The sequence below is a fragment of the Muscardinus avellanarius genome, assembly GCF_963383645.1.
Source record: "Muscardinus avellanarius genome assembly, chromosome: 11".
In the NCBI taxonomy this organism is placed as follows: Eukaryota; Metazoa; Chordata; class Mammalia; order Rodentia; family Gliridae; genus Muscardinus; species Muscardinus avellanarius.
The window spans coordinates 19,295,382-19,311,237 of NC_137797.1; the positions used below are offsets into that span (position 1 = coordinate 19,295,382).

Consider the following 15,856-nt stretch of genomic DNA (forward strand, 5'->3'; position numbering starts at 1 on the left):
TGAACAACCTCAGCCTTCTTCCTCTCCTATCCTTCCATTCAAGCTTTGCTGAGATTTCCCCTCCATCATCTGGAGTCCCTCTGGTATTACCACTACTCCCTAGCTTGGGCATATTAGAGAAAACATATGTCCCTTCTCTTTCTGTGCTTGACTGATCTCACTTAACATAATGTTCTCCAGTTCCCTCCATCTTCTTGTGAATGCTATTATTTTATTCTTCTTTATAGCTGAATAGAATTCCATTGTGTGTATTTCCCATAAATTTGCAATCCATTCATCTGTTGATGGAGACCTAGGTTGGTTCCATAAAATAGGAACTTTTAAATACAATGAAAGCTTCATTTGTATCACATAGCTATTATTGTGCTTTAGCTGACATTTAATTACCCCTTTTAAAGCAAGTTATAAAATTTCACTGATTTCAGTAGAGTTAGTGGACTAAGGGTAGAATGACCCAAGACATAGCTGTTTTTATTTTAAAACCAACATCTTCAAATTTTTATAAGATATTACTCTTGCTCTCATCAACTCTTCCTTAAAAAAGGAATATTTAGCCCAACATGGTGGTGCACACCTGTAATCCCAGTACTTGGGAGGCTGAGACAAGAGGGTTATAGGCTCAAAGCTAGCCTCAGTAACTTAGTGAGACCATCTGCAACGTAGTGAGACCCTGTTTCAAAAATAAAATAATAAAATAGGGCTGGAGTTGTAGCTTGGAGGTAGAATGAATCTAGGTTCAATCCTCAGTAACACGCGCGCGCACACACACACACACACACACACACACACACAGGAATGCTATCTAATGAGATGTATAAGACTCAAAATTGCAAGTCTTTTTATGGTAGAGACAATGCTTATTTACAGATTCCTCTAACTTCCACAGTATATTATTACCTATGGGCACTAAATAAAAGAAATGTGACAAACCAGTACAAATTGATACATCCATTTGAACTTGCAAATTTCTCTGTGTCATTAGCAGGCAGCAAGAAGTAATGAAGAAAACGAGGTCATTTTCAAACCCATGTTCCAGTGAGTTCTCACTTGGGAGGACTCTGTCTTAGGGGGTTATAAACAGGGTCAGGACAGTAAGTACATGAAACACTTCCCACAGTGTTGGTGCACAGTGAGATCTTAAGTACTGGTAGCTCTTTTGTTATTGTCTTTGGGTTGTAAAGTAATTGAGGTCCACATTAGAAATAATAAAGTTTATGCTGGGCATGGCGCTGCACATCTGTAATCTCAGTACTTGGGAGGCTGAGACAGGAGGATTGCAGGTTGAAGACAAGTCTCAGCAATATAGTGAGATCTTGTTTCAAAATAAGAAATAAGCCAGGATTAGTGGCACACACCTGCAATCACAGTGTTTGGGAGGCTGAGACAGAAGGATTGCAGGTTCGCGGCCAGCCTCAGCAACTTAGTGAGGCTCTCTGCAATTTTTAAAATAAAATTTTATTGGCACATTGTAGTCATGCTTCTTTTTTTAATTTAATTTTTTTATTGGTGCAATGTATTCATACATCATAGTGGTATAAAGAAAATACTTTTGTAGACATACATGCACACATCGCTCAGCCCCTACCTGATCCCCCCCCCTTCCCTCCCCATCCCTCCTTCCCATGCTTGGCTTAGTGGTTGACATCTAGTTTTATAGCAATTTATCCAATATTAATGATGATACTCTCACAAAACAGTTTCATTTGTCTGATACCAAGCTTTTGATGACTAAAAGATAACAGTTCAATATTTCTTTTTGCTTTCTTTCTTACCAGAGAATATTTTTTTCTTTTCTTTTTTTTTTTAGGTGAAGCTATCATACATTTATTTATTTATTTTTCAGAAAAAATCTATCCTGATATGGAATATGGACTGTAGGTACCCAAAACAATCTCGATGAAGAACAAAGCTAGAAGATGTATATTTTCTGATTTCAAACCATATAAAGCTACAATAATTGAAACAGTGTAGTACTGTTCTAAAGGCAGATATATAAACCATTGGAGTTAAATAAAAGCCTAGAGCTAAATTCTTCCCTATATTGTCAAGTTATTTTTGACAAGGTTTCCACGAACATTTGGTGGTAGAAATAATAATCTTTTAACTAAATATTGTTGAAAAATAATAATTACATGAAAAAGAATAAAATTAGACCCTTACCTAACACATATACAAATATTAACTCAAAATAGATAAAAGACCTAAATATAAATCTTAAGACTATAAACTTTTAGAAGAAAATCTGGGTCATAAAACCTCACAACATTGAAATTGGCAGTGATTTCTTGGATATGATTTCAATGGCACAGGCAACAGAGGGTAAACAAACTCCCTAAAAAATAAAAAAATATTGTATATCCAAAGACAATGTAAACAGAGTTAGAAGTTACTGATAGAATGGAATAAAATATTTCCAAATGCTATATCTGAAGGTATATTAATATTCCAACTAGAAATCCTAAAAATTAGCAACAATAAAAGCAAGCAATACAATTTAGAGATAGGTATAAGACTAACATAAATAATGAATCTCCACAGATAACTAATCTTAGTTGTCTCTTGGATGGAAAATCTTGTTTCTCTGGTTCTGGTGTGTGTTACCTATTTCTTCTTTGTAGTTAATCTCTTTGAGTATTTTCTCTAGCGCTGGTTTTGAAGACATAAATTCCTTCAGTTTCTGTTTGTCGTGGAAGCTTCTTATTTCCCCATCTAATTTGATAGAAAGTTTTGCTGGGTAGGCAATTTTTGGCTGGAAGTTGTTTTCTTTCAGAGTTTGGAATATGTTACTCCAAGCCCTTCTGGCTCTCATGACTTGGTTTGGGAAGTCTGGAGTGATTCTAATTGGTTTGCCTCTGAATGTCACTTGGCCCTTTGTTTTTGTTGCCTTTAAGATTCTCTGCTTGGCTTCCACATTGGCCATTTTGACAATTATGTGGCGTGGGGATTCTCTTCTCTGATCCTCTCTAACGGGGGTTCTATAAGTTTCCTGAACCTGTGTATCGACCTCTTGCTCTATGTTTGGAAAATTTTCTGCTATTATTTCCTTGAAAAGATTGTTAATCCCTTTGGTTTCACCTTCTTTTCTCTCCTCTATTCCAATTATTCTTAGGTTAGCTCTCTTAAAATGGGCCCATATTTCTTCAATGTCAGATTCCTGCTGTTGGATTTTTTTTTTCTAAATTAGAAACTATGCGTTCATTTTTTGAATGATCATCTTCTAAGAGCGAGATTCTATTCTCTATGTGGTCTAATCAGTTGTTTGTACTTTGAATTGAGGCATTTACTTCATTAATTGCATCCTTTATCTCTCTTTGGCTCTCTCTGAATTCTTTTCAAAACACCTCTATTATTTCTACTGTTATTTTCCTGATTTGATCTTCTATAAATCTCTGAATTTCTGTTTTATCAGGTTCTGATGTTGTGGGGTTGTGGGCATTCATTGCTCCATTGTTATTCCTCTTTCCCATGATTTCGGAAGTTTGTGCCTTCTCTGGGTTCTACCCTGGGTCACTACGACTTCACTTAAAGTGCTCTGGATCTCGAGTCTGTGGTATCTCAGTCCCCCTACTCCTTTACTGGGTGTATCGCAGAGTCTCAGACCCAGGGAGTCAATCGAGGCTGCTTTAGACGATGGGGGGGGGGGTGCCAGGTTGGGCGTTCTCCTATGGTGTAATATCTTTCCCACCACCACTCCCCCACTGGGTCAAGTCCCTGGGAGTACAGTACTGGGATTTCTCCTCTAGGGACTGCAATTTGACTCACTGTTGAGTGAGCAGATGGAGCTGTCGTGGACTCGGTGAATTCGCTGCTGCTGCCGCCAGTAGCAATATGGCGCCGCTGCCACGCCCTCAGCCATGAGGCTGGCATATTTCTTTTCTGTTTTTGAACTCCACTCTGAGTCCCTGCAGGGTGCGCTGAGCCCAGCCCCTGGGAGCTTTAGCTGCTACCTGCGCCGAGAAATCTGCCGAATCCCACCCGGCTGTTCCGCAGCAGCTCACCTCCGCTCGCTGTCCGCCGCTTCTCTCTGGAGCTTGGTAGGCTGTTGAGTGTGTTGGTCTGGTGCCGTCCGGTGAACTCGCCGCTGCCGCCAGCAGTAAGGCACTGCTGCCACGTTCTCGGGTGTGAGGCCGGTGTATCTCCTCTCTGGTTTCTGAGGTCCGTTATGAGTTCCCTTCCTCTCTGGAGCCTGGTGCTGGAAGGCAAAATCTGTAGTCATACTTCTTAATAGGATAAAAAAAAAAAAAAACCTTGAGATATACATGCACACATCACCCAGTCAGCCCCTACCCAATCCCTAACCGCTACCCTCCTTCTCCCTCCTTCCCATGCTTGGTTTCCTGATTAACTTTGATGTTTGTTTAAGTACATCATTCGCTTTAAAGAATTTCCTTCTTCCCCCCTCCCATCCCCTCAGATAGGTCACCTTAATTGCTCCTCTATAGGATCTCCTTCATCTAGAGTTCCTCCTGTTACCCATTTCTCCCTAGTTTTTGCACATTAGGGAAAGCATCTGATTTCTTGTTTTTTTGTGACATTTCACTGCAAATGCCATAATTTTGTTCTACTTTATGGCTGGGCAAATTCCATTGAGTACACATCCCAGAGTTTTGTAATCCACTTATCTGCTGAAGGACATCTTGGCTGGTTCGTTCCACAGTTTGGCAATGGTGAATTGTGCATCTATGAACATGGTTGCTCATGCATTAGTTTGATATTTTGGTTTTTATTCTTTTTGGTAGATAACCTCTCTGCAATTTAGTGAGAACCTGTTTCAAAATAAAAAATACAAAATAGGAATAGGGGTATTGCTCAGAGGTAAAATGCCTCTGGGTTCAATCCCCAGTATCACAATAAATAAAATAAAATAAAATAAAATAAAATAAAATGGACCAAGGATACAGCTTAGAGGAATAACACCTAACACCCCTGGATTCAATTCCCAGCACCACCCGTACACATGCGTGTACGTGTGCATGTACACACACACACACACACACACACACACACACACACAACCACGAACAAGAGAATTTGAAACTCTTTCAACCATCTTTCAACTCTCAGGGAGTAGCATACACTAGTTATGTGCTTTCCTATTAGGACTGTGGAATTTTCCTCTGCACTGATCTTTTGTCCCACGAAGGTGTCCACATCTTCTTTTGCTGGCAGGTGTCTGGAAAGCACCAGTGTTTTTATTAGGTCATAACCAAATGCCTAATGGCCACTGCTTCCCTCATTCCCTCACTTGTTCATTCACTCACCAGCATCTTTGGGCCTCGCCTCATCTGCGCATTGTGCCAGGGGATGGGTGACCACAGCGAGCGCAGCAGTGGTGCCTGTCCTTGCAGAGCTCCTGGTCTAGCTGAAGTCGCTGTCACATCACAGTGAGGCCAGTCTCACAGCGTAGAGTTGAGCTCAGAAAAGTCAGAATGGTTGCCGCCTTTGTTTTTTATTTTTAGTACTAGGAATTGAATACAGGGACATTTTACTTCCATGTTATACTCCGGGCCCTAGTTTATTTTATTTTATTTATTTATTTATTTATTTATTTATTTATTTATTTATTTATTTATTGGTGGTACTGGGGCCCTTCTACCTGGAAGCCCTTCTACCTCCGGGGTATACTCCCAGACCTACTTTTTATATTTTTATTTGGAAACAGGGTCTCTTAAGCCAGCGCGGCTGGCTTTGAACCTGCGCAATCCTCCTGTCTCTGCCTCCCAAGCGCGGGGATTACAAGCGTGCGCCACCACGCCCAGCTAAATTTTTAAAAATTTGAAAGAGTCTTGCTAAATTGTTGAGGGTTTTGCTAAGCTGTTGAGGCTGGTTCCAAACTTATGATCCTCCTGTCTCAGCTTTCCAAGTACTGAGATTATAGGCATGTGTCAGCACGCCCAACTGGAGGCCACCTTTGAAGTGGAGGATTTGGAGGAAGAGCTATAGGGATATGTCTAGAATGATTGCTTTGAGGGGCTTTTAAAAATATATTCCCAAAGGAGCAGGGCATGGTGGCACATGCTTGTAATACCAACATTTGGGAGTCTGAGACGGGAGGATTGCATTTCACGGACAGCCTCGGCAACTTGCAAGGCCCTCCACAACTCAGTGAAACCTTATTTCATTTTTTGTTTTTGTTTTTGGTGGTATTGGAGTTCCTGGAAGCCCTTCTACCTCCGGGCTATCCTTTCAAACCTATTTTATATTTTTATTTGGAAACAGGGTCTCTTAAGCCAGCGAGGCTGGCTCTGAACCAGCGCAATCCTCCTGTCTCCGCCTCCCAAGTGCGGGGATTACAAGCGTGCGCCACCACGCCCGGTGTGTGAAACCCTATTTAAAAATAATAAAAAATAGGGCTGGGGTGTAGTTCAGAGGCAGAATGCCCCTGGGTTCAACCCCCAGTCCTGTGTGCGTGCACAGGCATGCGTGCACACACACACACACACACACACACACACCATATATATATATATATATATATATATATATATATATATATATATATATATCCCCAAGGGGGTAGAAGAACCATGGGATGGGTCCAGGAATTCTATACCATGGTATCTCAGAGCAGATGGAACCTGTCTGCAGGAAACCTGTTCCAAAGCTCTGGATCAATAGGCCAGTTTGACCTGGAAGGACACATTTGGAGGTACAGAAAAATAGAAATATTCAGCCATTAAATTCGCAACAGGGAGCCAGGCTCAGTCAATCCTCTTGGGCTAACATTGTGGTAGAGCATAAAGTATTACATAACCCAGGACTCTGACCATGCCAGATAGAGCTTTGTTAGTTACTAGACACATTCATGTATATTAGTATTAAAAGTTAGATTCCCAAAACGAAATATAAACAGTAACTTATCACCAACTCTCACTTCTTGGACTGGACATTTAAAGATCTTAACCAACCAGGGTATTCTCATGTATTGATAAGTTTTTTTTTTTGTATATGTGTGCATGTGGTACTGGGGATTGAACTCAGGAGCATTCTACCATTGAGCTACAACTCCAGCCCTCTTTATTTTTTATTTTAAAACAGTACCTTAATGAGTTGCAATCCTGTTTCAGACTTGCAATCCTGTTTCAGCCTCCCAAGTCCTGGGATTATAGTCATGCACTACCATGCCCCACTATTGATAAGGTTTTGATGGAGACATGATTTAAGTTAATGAAGTTTAAGTGCCCTGAAATAAAGTACCAAACCAGAAAGGAGAATTGAAATTCAAGTGTCTAAGCACAACTGTGTCTGACATCAAGTCAGCAACATTCTGGTCACATGTGAATCCAAGCAGTACTTCCAGTGATTCATTAGAATTCTAGATACCACCTCCCCTGGAACACTTAACGTGTGCGAGACACTGTCAGGTTAGTCTTCAAAAAAAATGTTATTACCATTAGCTAATGACCCATGAGAACGTTGTCCAAAATGCATTTTTAGTTTGTCTCTCAATCCTTCATCATAACCATTTATTTAAAAAAATGTTTGAAATTCCCTGAAAACTGATGTATATACAGGTTTGTAGGAAATGAGCCTTTCTTGGCAGGTGCGGGACACCCGCGCCTGTCCTGAGGCTGGGTTTCCCAGGAGCTGTTCCCTGTCTCCTTTGGTGCAGAGCCATTCCGTGACAGAAATACTTCTGAAAGTCCAGAACGCCATCGGAGAGCTGTACCTTGAAATTGGAATGACGAAGGAAGGGTTCAAGTATTTCCAGAGATCATGGTCAAACCTGCTGTGTTTTTCACTCAGTGACTTAAGAGAAAGCCAGGACCTGGTGAAACAGAAAGGTACGGCACCTGCAGAGACCCGGGTCAGAGCTTGACTCTTCCCGCCAGGAAGCAAAGTGGATGCAGGTTTTTTGTTGCCTTACTTTTTGGAAGGCTGGATGTGTGGGCACCGAAATAAGGTGCTCCTCTTCCTTACAGACCATTCTTGAGAATGTTGAAGGCAGATAGATGTGTCTCAAAGGAAGCTCAGAACACTGAGGAGAGGCCCAGAGCCCCGACTCTGCAGCCATCTTTACTGGCTCAGGTCCCTCCTCCCCACCACCTTGCTCTGGGCCCTTAAAGTGACCCTTAAGCTTTCTGGGCCACCATGTTCGTGTTCGTAAGGTGTCCGCAAGAGGCTATAGAGTGCCCAGGACAGTGGCCAGCACACACTTAGGGACTCACTGATCATTTAATTCTTGGGATATGATGTCTGGGGCCACTGTGGTCCCACCGATTTAACAGAGACTAAAATGTTTACAAATTAAGGTTTGCCTATGCAAATACTCCAAATTCCCCAAACCTCTGAATTGGAAATGTCTGTGGTCTCAAGCACTGTGGGTAAGGAATAATCAACCTATATTAATTTTGACCCACTAATTCACAGTCAGACTGAAAGACTCGTGATGTGCTCATTAGCTTTTATTGTATAACAAACCACTCCCAAACTTTGGTGGTTTAAAATAACAGTTAGCTTTCGTACATATGCCTGAGGATGGGCTGAGCCACTCAGCCGGCCCAGGATGGACTTCTTAGATTTGGATATATGGATTATAGACACTGTTGTACGTTGGTGCAGTAAACATTCTTTTTCTCTGTTGTATTAGAGGTGCCACAGTGGCTGCAGGCATCAAATGCGGGAGAATGAAACACTCATGCAAGTGTCTGAGGTTGACTGGCGGGCCTGTGGGGCTGGCTAGAGGACCTCACTTAAGTGTCTGCGGGTGTCTGACTAGGTGACAGGGCTGGGGAAGTGTTTGTCATTCTGCAGGAAGATTGCCCGGGCCTGTTCACTTGGTGGCTTGAGGGATTCCAGGAGGAGGGCAAAGTCTCAGGCTAGACTCAGAGCTGGTACAGTGTCCCCTAGAGCTGCATCTGATTGGCCAGACCAGGTCTCCAGGCTTCATCCTTTGATGGGGAGGTACAGATCAGTGTCATAAAGGAGGGTTGAATGCAAGCTGGTGTGGAGCAGGCTGCTGTGTTTTGCAGTCTGCCCCCATGGGTAGATATCAAAGGTCACCTTATGCAAGGTGTTTGCCCTCTCAGGTTCCCATTTGTAAATCCACTGTGGTAGAAATAGCTTATCATTTTAGCTGGGTGTGGTGGCGCACGCTTGTAATCCCCACGCTTGGGAGGCAGAGACAGGAGGATCGCGCAGGTTCGAAGCCAGCTGTGCTGGCTTAAGAGACCCTGTTTCCAAATAAAAAAGAATATGAAAGTAGGTCTGGGAGTGTAGCCCAGAGGTAGGAGGGCTTCCAGGAACCCCAGTACCACCAAAAAAAGGATAAAAAATAGGGATGGAGGTGTAGCTCGGAGGTAGAATGTCCCTGGGTTTCATTTCCAGTACCATTAAAAAAAAAAGTCTGTATTACTTTCAAAATATATATCTTAAACCGGGCATGGTGGCACACGCTTGTAATCCCTGCGCTTGGGAGGCAGGGACAAGAGGATCGTGGAGGTTGGAAGCCAGCCTTGCTGGCTTAAGAGACCCTGTTTCCATATAAAATAGGTCTGGGAGTGTAGCCTGGAGGTAGAAGGATTTCCAGGAACCCCAGTATCATAAAAAAATCTCTATATATCTATATCTATGTATATCTTAATAAAGGAGCAAATATTTGGGCCTCCATATACAGTGCGTGCCCAAGTCAATGTGTATCTGTAGAAGGCAGGCACAGCCTGCTACTTATTACTTTGTGTGCATGCATGTGTGTGTGTGTGTGTGTGTGTGTGTGTGTGTGTGTGTGTGTGTGTTACTAGCAATTAAGCTCAGGAACATTTTACCTCTGAGCTACTTCAGGCACTGAGCTCATTTTATTCTATTTTTTGAAACAGGGTCTTACTAAGTGGCAGAGGGCCTCACTAAATCACTGAGGCTGACCACACACCTTTAATCCTCCTGCCTCAGCCTCCCAAGTACTGAGATTACAGATTTGTGCCACCATGCCTGATTTATTAATTGGGCTCATAGGACCTATTTATGTGCTTCTGATTATAAGGCTATTTCGTTTCATTGTATTTTTTGTAGTACTGTGCTGGCTGCCTGCTGTAGGAGCCACCACCAAGGAAATGACCGACTTCACTATATCCATATTCTCACTGTATTCCTAACCTGTTCTCTTTCTTTTTTTCCTTTTTTTCGGTACTGGGGATGGAACCCAGGGGCGTTCTACCTACAAGCTACACCCCCAGACCCATTTTAAAATTATTTATTTAGAAACAGGGTCTCACTAAGTTGAAGAAGGCCTCACTAAATAGCTGAGGCTGGCCACAAACTGCAATCCTCCTGTCTTAGCGTGCCAGATGCTGGGATTATAAGCGTGCACCACCATGCCCGGCACCTGTTCACTTTCAAAACATACTTGGTCTTCGGTTTTAATATATTGTCTTAGCTCCTTGGCCCTACAACTGCTGTGCACATACAATTGCCTTCCATAAAAACCAGTCCCCATACAATAGAAGTCAGTGGTTGGTTTATCAAGAAAAAAAAAAACCCTGGCGATTGGCAGTGATGAAGAAATGATATTAAATGCTAGGCCTATGGATATTCAAAGATTTAACTCTTTTGTGGAAAAGAAGATCTCAAGCACACTATTCTTTGCCTACAGTCATAGTGCTGAATAACCTGGTGAAATCAGCAGCTGAGGAGTATCTAAAAGAAAATCACATTTCGGAATATACTACTGAAGTGTCCAAGTTGGTGAACAACAGTCCCTGTGATCGAGCTACCATGAAATACACCGACGGTGTCCTCATGTAAACATGTGTTTTATTTTTTAATCTGTTTGTGTGTTCCGGACTAGCTTTTCTTCTTATGATTAATATGCTCAACTCACACCTATTAATCCACTTCCTCCCTGATTTGGTTAAGAAATGCTGGCCTTTGCACTTCTAAACTCTGGCTTAGTGGAGCTCAGATGATTGAGAAACTCCTCTTCACTCAGGGCACTTGCGGCGACATCTGGAGACATTTTTGGTTGTCAGGATTGGGGGGATTGTTATTGGCCTCTAGCAGGTAGAGGCCAGGTGCTGCTAAACATCCCACGGTACCCAGGGCAGCCCCAGCCATGAGGAATTGTCCAGCCCAAATGTCGATGAGGTTGAAAACAGTGCTTCGATATCTTCATAATGAGATTGCTGGGGATGTAGCTCAGTGGTAGAGGGGCCCTTGGTTCAATCCCCAGCACAAAAAGATAAAGAGAAAAAAGATATACACGATCTTCTTATAAATGATGCTGAAATTCTTGAATCTCTATTATAAACTGTTATTCTCTGTATCCCCTAGGACAAAGTTTTGTATATATCAAGGTTATTTATGAGAATCATGCTTGATAAAGCACTGAATGTGGCCAGTGCTCTTCAAGCCAGGTGGACCCCACACGTGCGTTTCATTTTCAGGTTGGTTGCCAGAAACACTTCTCTTGCTAAAACGAAATTTCAGGAGTGCTTAAATATCAGGAGAAGTTTGTTTGGAGAGAAAAACATGCTAGTTGGAGAAATTATGGAACTTTTAGCAGATGTGATGTTTTTCTTACTAAAAGATAATGATAAGTAAGTATTTATTATTTATTATTTATTTTGGTGGTACTGGGCTTCCTGAAAACCCTTCTACCTCTGGGCTACACTTCCAGATCCATTTTTAAAATATTTTTATTTGGAAACAGGGTCTCTTAAGCCAGCGAGGCTGGCTTCGAACCTGCGTGATCCTCCTGTCTCTGTCTCTCAAGCACGGGGATTACGAGCGTGCGCAACCACGCCCAGCCAAAAATTAAGTTTTAATGAAATGTTTCAAGAAGTGTGTCTCTTGATCCCTGCCAGAATCCACCAGAATCAGGTCTGGGGTTACCACTGGGGGCCTTTCACTTCTTTGTCTCTGTTTATAAACTGGGGGCCTTACCCTGCCTGAGAGTTCTATCTTGATTTATCTGTCAGGACTTGGGCCATCTCATCTTGGTACTTGGGAGGCTGAGACAGAAGGACCACAGGGTCAAGGCCAGCATGCAGTAATTTAGTGAGACCTTGTTTTTATTTTATTTTGTTTATTTTTTTGTGTGGTACTGGGGTTCCTGGAAGCCCTTCTACCTCCGGGCTACACTCCCAGACCTATTTTTACATTTTTATTTGGAAACAGGGTCTCCTAAGCCAGCATGCACAGCTGGCTTCGAACCTGCGCGATCCTCCTGTCTCTGCCTCCCAAGCGTGGGGATTACAAGCGTGTGCCATCACGCCCAGCCGACCTTGTTTTTAAAAAAAAAAAAAAACTTAAAAAGGACTGAGTTGTAGGTCAGAGATAGAACACCCCTGGGTTCAATCCACTGTAACACATGTACGCACAACTCTGGGCCACAAACAGTGAGAGGTTGGACAGGAGCTTCAACATCCTGGTTTCCATCCACTTCCTCGTTGGTAAAATGACTAGTAATAGTATTTTCAGCCCAGGATCCTTGAAGATTAGATTTCACATGTAAAGACTTTAGCAGAATGCCTGGTGCATACTAAAAGGCTCAATACACAGAGTGACCAGGTTATTAGTTTGTTCCTAGCAGGTGACCTTTGAGGCACAAGATGTCACATAAGCCTCAATCACTCCACTTAGGACCAACCGAGGGAACAGAGAATAGAACTTTCTTTAGAGAAGCAAGAAGCTTGACCACTTATAAAAGAAAAATCTAAGCACTTAGCATACTGGCCAAAATAGCTCTCCTGCCCAGGCCACCCTGCCACAGACCCACAGCTGGAAGGGCATGAATCCCGAGACCCTGAATACCGCCAGCCATTGTCTGGGGGTGGCCTCTGTGCAGGAGACCTGGCCACACATGGATGCCTTCTGCCCAGGCCTTGGTATTGGCTGCCAGCCTTCCCCAACATGGAGAGTCCTTTTTCCTTGTTCAAGGTTGTCCTTAGGGGACTGTCTCTTCCACACTGGTCAAGACCAAGAGATACTCTGCTCTCAAACAAGTGTAGCTCCTTTGCCTTGGTGACCAGGGCCTTTGAGACAGCTCTCATGCACTAAAAAAGGACCGATGGGATCCTGAGGACCTTGTAGATTGGGGTGGGTAGGGCTGGACAGATAAGTTAAATTAAACAATTAAAATTTAAGACGGGGCCAGGTGTGGTGGCACAGGCTCGTAATCCTAGTACTTGAGAACCCGAGACAGGAGGATCATGCAGGTTCAAAGCCAGCCTCTGCTACTTAGTGAGGCTCTCAGCAACTTAGTGAGACCCTATTTCCAAATAAAATGTAAAGCAGGTCTGGGAGAGTACCCCAGAGGTAGTAGGCCACTGGGTTCCGTCCCCAGTACCACAAAAAAAAAAAAAAAAAATTAAGCCAGGCACGGTGGTGCATGCCTGTAATCCCAGTACTAGGAAGACTCAAAGACTGCAGGTTTGAGGCCAGCCTCAGCAATTCAGTGAGACCCTCAGAAACTTAGCAAGACCCTGTTTCAAAATAAAACACGAAAAGGGCTGGGGGTATGGCTCAGAGGTAGAATGCTCCTGAGTTCAATCCCTAGTACCAGAAAACGAACAAGTAAACATTAAAAACATAGGACAGTGCCAGACATGCTCGGGAGGCGGAGACAGGAGGATCGCGCAGGTTCGAAGCCAGCCGTGCTGGCTTAACAGACCCTGTTTCCAAATAAAAATATAAAATAGGTCTGGGAGTGTAGCCCGGAGGTAGAAACGTTTCCAGGAACCCCAGTACCACCAAAAAATAAAAAAATAATAATTAAATAAATAAAATAAAAAAAGGACAGGACAGAGAAAAAGAACAATGTCACAAGAGGCACAGGGACCCATCACAGTGGAACGGCCTCCATGGCTCCAGTTTTCAGCCCCTTTGCCAGCAGCTGTCTTCCATCAGTGCTGCTCACTCCCCAGTCCCTTCCATCCTCTGGCTTCCACTCCTGCCCCACCCAACTCCAGGCTTACTCTTGGGGAAGTCAGCAGGCGCCCGAGGGTCCTGTGCTGGCTACTGTGCCCGCCCCTCCGGCTGTCCTGGTGTGCAGCCACACTGTGTGTGTTATAGGGGTGTGACTACACCAGATTCAAATTGACATTTTAGAAAATTGACCTGGGTAGAAGTGTGGGGATAAACTGAAGCGGGGAAGGCAGCCAGTCCAGAGGAAGGACAATGAAGGTCCGGGCTAGCGCAGTGGCCTTGGCTAGTGGACGGGTTGGCTGTGGGGTGCTGATGCTGGGGGAGTAGCTGAAACCCCGGAGTGACGGGAGCAGACATGCAGTGGGTCCTGGGGGTGAGCACAGCGGCTCCTCGCTCGCCTCCCAGGGCTGATGCTGGAGGCCCGAGAAACCGGAGGGCCCGGAGGGCCTCCTCTACCGTGCCTCCCAGTGGGTTTGTGAGCTCCTCCACCTCGAGTTCAGTTCCTAGGCTCTCTGCTTGCTTCAGCCTTGGCATCACGCCTCCCTCACTCATGCCCAGGGCTTCAGCCTTTACTCCACGAGGTCACGTCTTGTTGTCGTCATCTGTGCCCAAGACCTCGGTCATCAGCGGCGGATATGCCCGTCCATCTGTCGATCGGACGTCCCCTGCGGTGCTCCAGCATCAGGCTGCAGCGTGCCCCTGGCTCCCTGACACCCAGCCGCTCTCTGCAGGCACCGAGACAGCCTCTTAACGACACATCTTAATGATGTTTATTACCGGCCACTGTGCCAAACACATGGCGTAAATTTTTCATTCAACTCTCACAGCAGCTCTGTGATTCGTTTGAGCGTGAGAAGGCTGAGGCTTAGGAAGGTGAGACACTTGACTGGTTTCTCAGGCCTCTCAGAGAGGCGAGCGAGGAGCCGCTGTGCTCACCCCCAGGACCCACTGCATGTCTGCTCCTGTCACTCCGGGGTTTCAGCTACTTCCCCAGCATCAGCACCCCACAGCCAACCCGTCCACTAGCCAAGGCCACTGCGCTAGCCCGGACCTTCATTGTCCTTCCTCTGGACTGGCTGCCTTCCCCGTTTCAGTTCATCCCCACACTTCTACCCAGGTCAATTTTCTAAAATGTCAATTTGAATCTGGTGTAGTCACACCCCTGTAATTCCATTGACTCTGGAGGATGAAGCCGAAGGATCACAATCTTGAGGCCAGCCTCCACAATTTAACAAGATCCTGTGTCAAAATAAAAAATAAGCCAGGTGTGGTGGTTCATGCCTGTAATCCCAGTACTGGGGAGGCTGAGACAGGAGGATTTCAAGGTCAGCCTCGGCAGTTTAACGAGAACTTCAGCAACTTAGTGAGGCCCTGTTTATTTTATTTTATTTTTGGTGGTACTGTGGGTGGAACCCAGGGGCTTTCTACCTCCGGGCTATACTCCTAGACCTATTTTATACTTAATTTGGAAACAGGGTCTCACTAAATTGCTGAGAGCCTCACTAAGTAGCCGAGGCTGGTTTTGAACCTACCTGTTCGATCCTCCTGTCTCCGCCTCCCAGGTGCTGGGAGCCACACCTACTTGAGGCCCTGTTTTAATATAAAAAAATTAAATAGGTCTGGAGGTATATCTCAGAGGCAGAATGGTCCTGGGTTCAATCCCTAGTATCATACATACACACACAGAAAAGAAAAAAGAAAAAAAAAGAAAGAAAAAGAAAAATAAGATAGGAGGAGTGGGGCATTCCACTCAGCTAGAATGTCTCTGGGTTCAATCCCCAGTAACCAAAATAAATACATAAATAAAAAAAGTCTCAGGGTGTAGCTCAATAGTAGAGCGCCCCTGGGTTCAATCCCCTCACTCCAAAAACAAAATATAAATTTGATCCGATTATCCTCTTCTGCACACTTTTCAGTGTTAGCGTCCCAGATCCTCGGGTTTTCACTCAAAGTGCAGCCCAGCGTCACTCTTCAGCCCCCCGGGGCCTCAGGGAGC

At 44.1% G+C, this 15,856-nt stretch overlaps 1 protein-coding gene across 1 annotated transcript in view; it reads left to right on the plus strand.

Moving 5' to 3' along the window:
- LOC308269425 (putative tetratricopeptide repeat protein 41) overlaps positions 1 to 15,856 on the plus strand; it is a gene marked incomplete at both ends in the record, with an annotated part of 92,650 nt that overhangs the window by 53,329 nt on the left and 23,465 nt on the right. Inside the window, 3 exons of the mRNA XM_080704807.1 lie at positions 7,613 to 7,784; positions 10,589 to 10,736; positions 11,379 to 11,531. Of these exons, the coding sequence (XP_080560933.1) occupies positions 7,613 to 7,784; positions 10,589 to 10,736; positions 11,379 to 11,531 (473 nt within the window). The remainder of the gene's footprint in view (positions 1 to 7,612; positions 7,785 to 10,588; positions 10,737 to 11,378; positions 11,532 to 15,856) is intronic.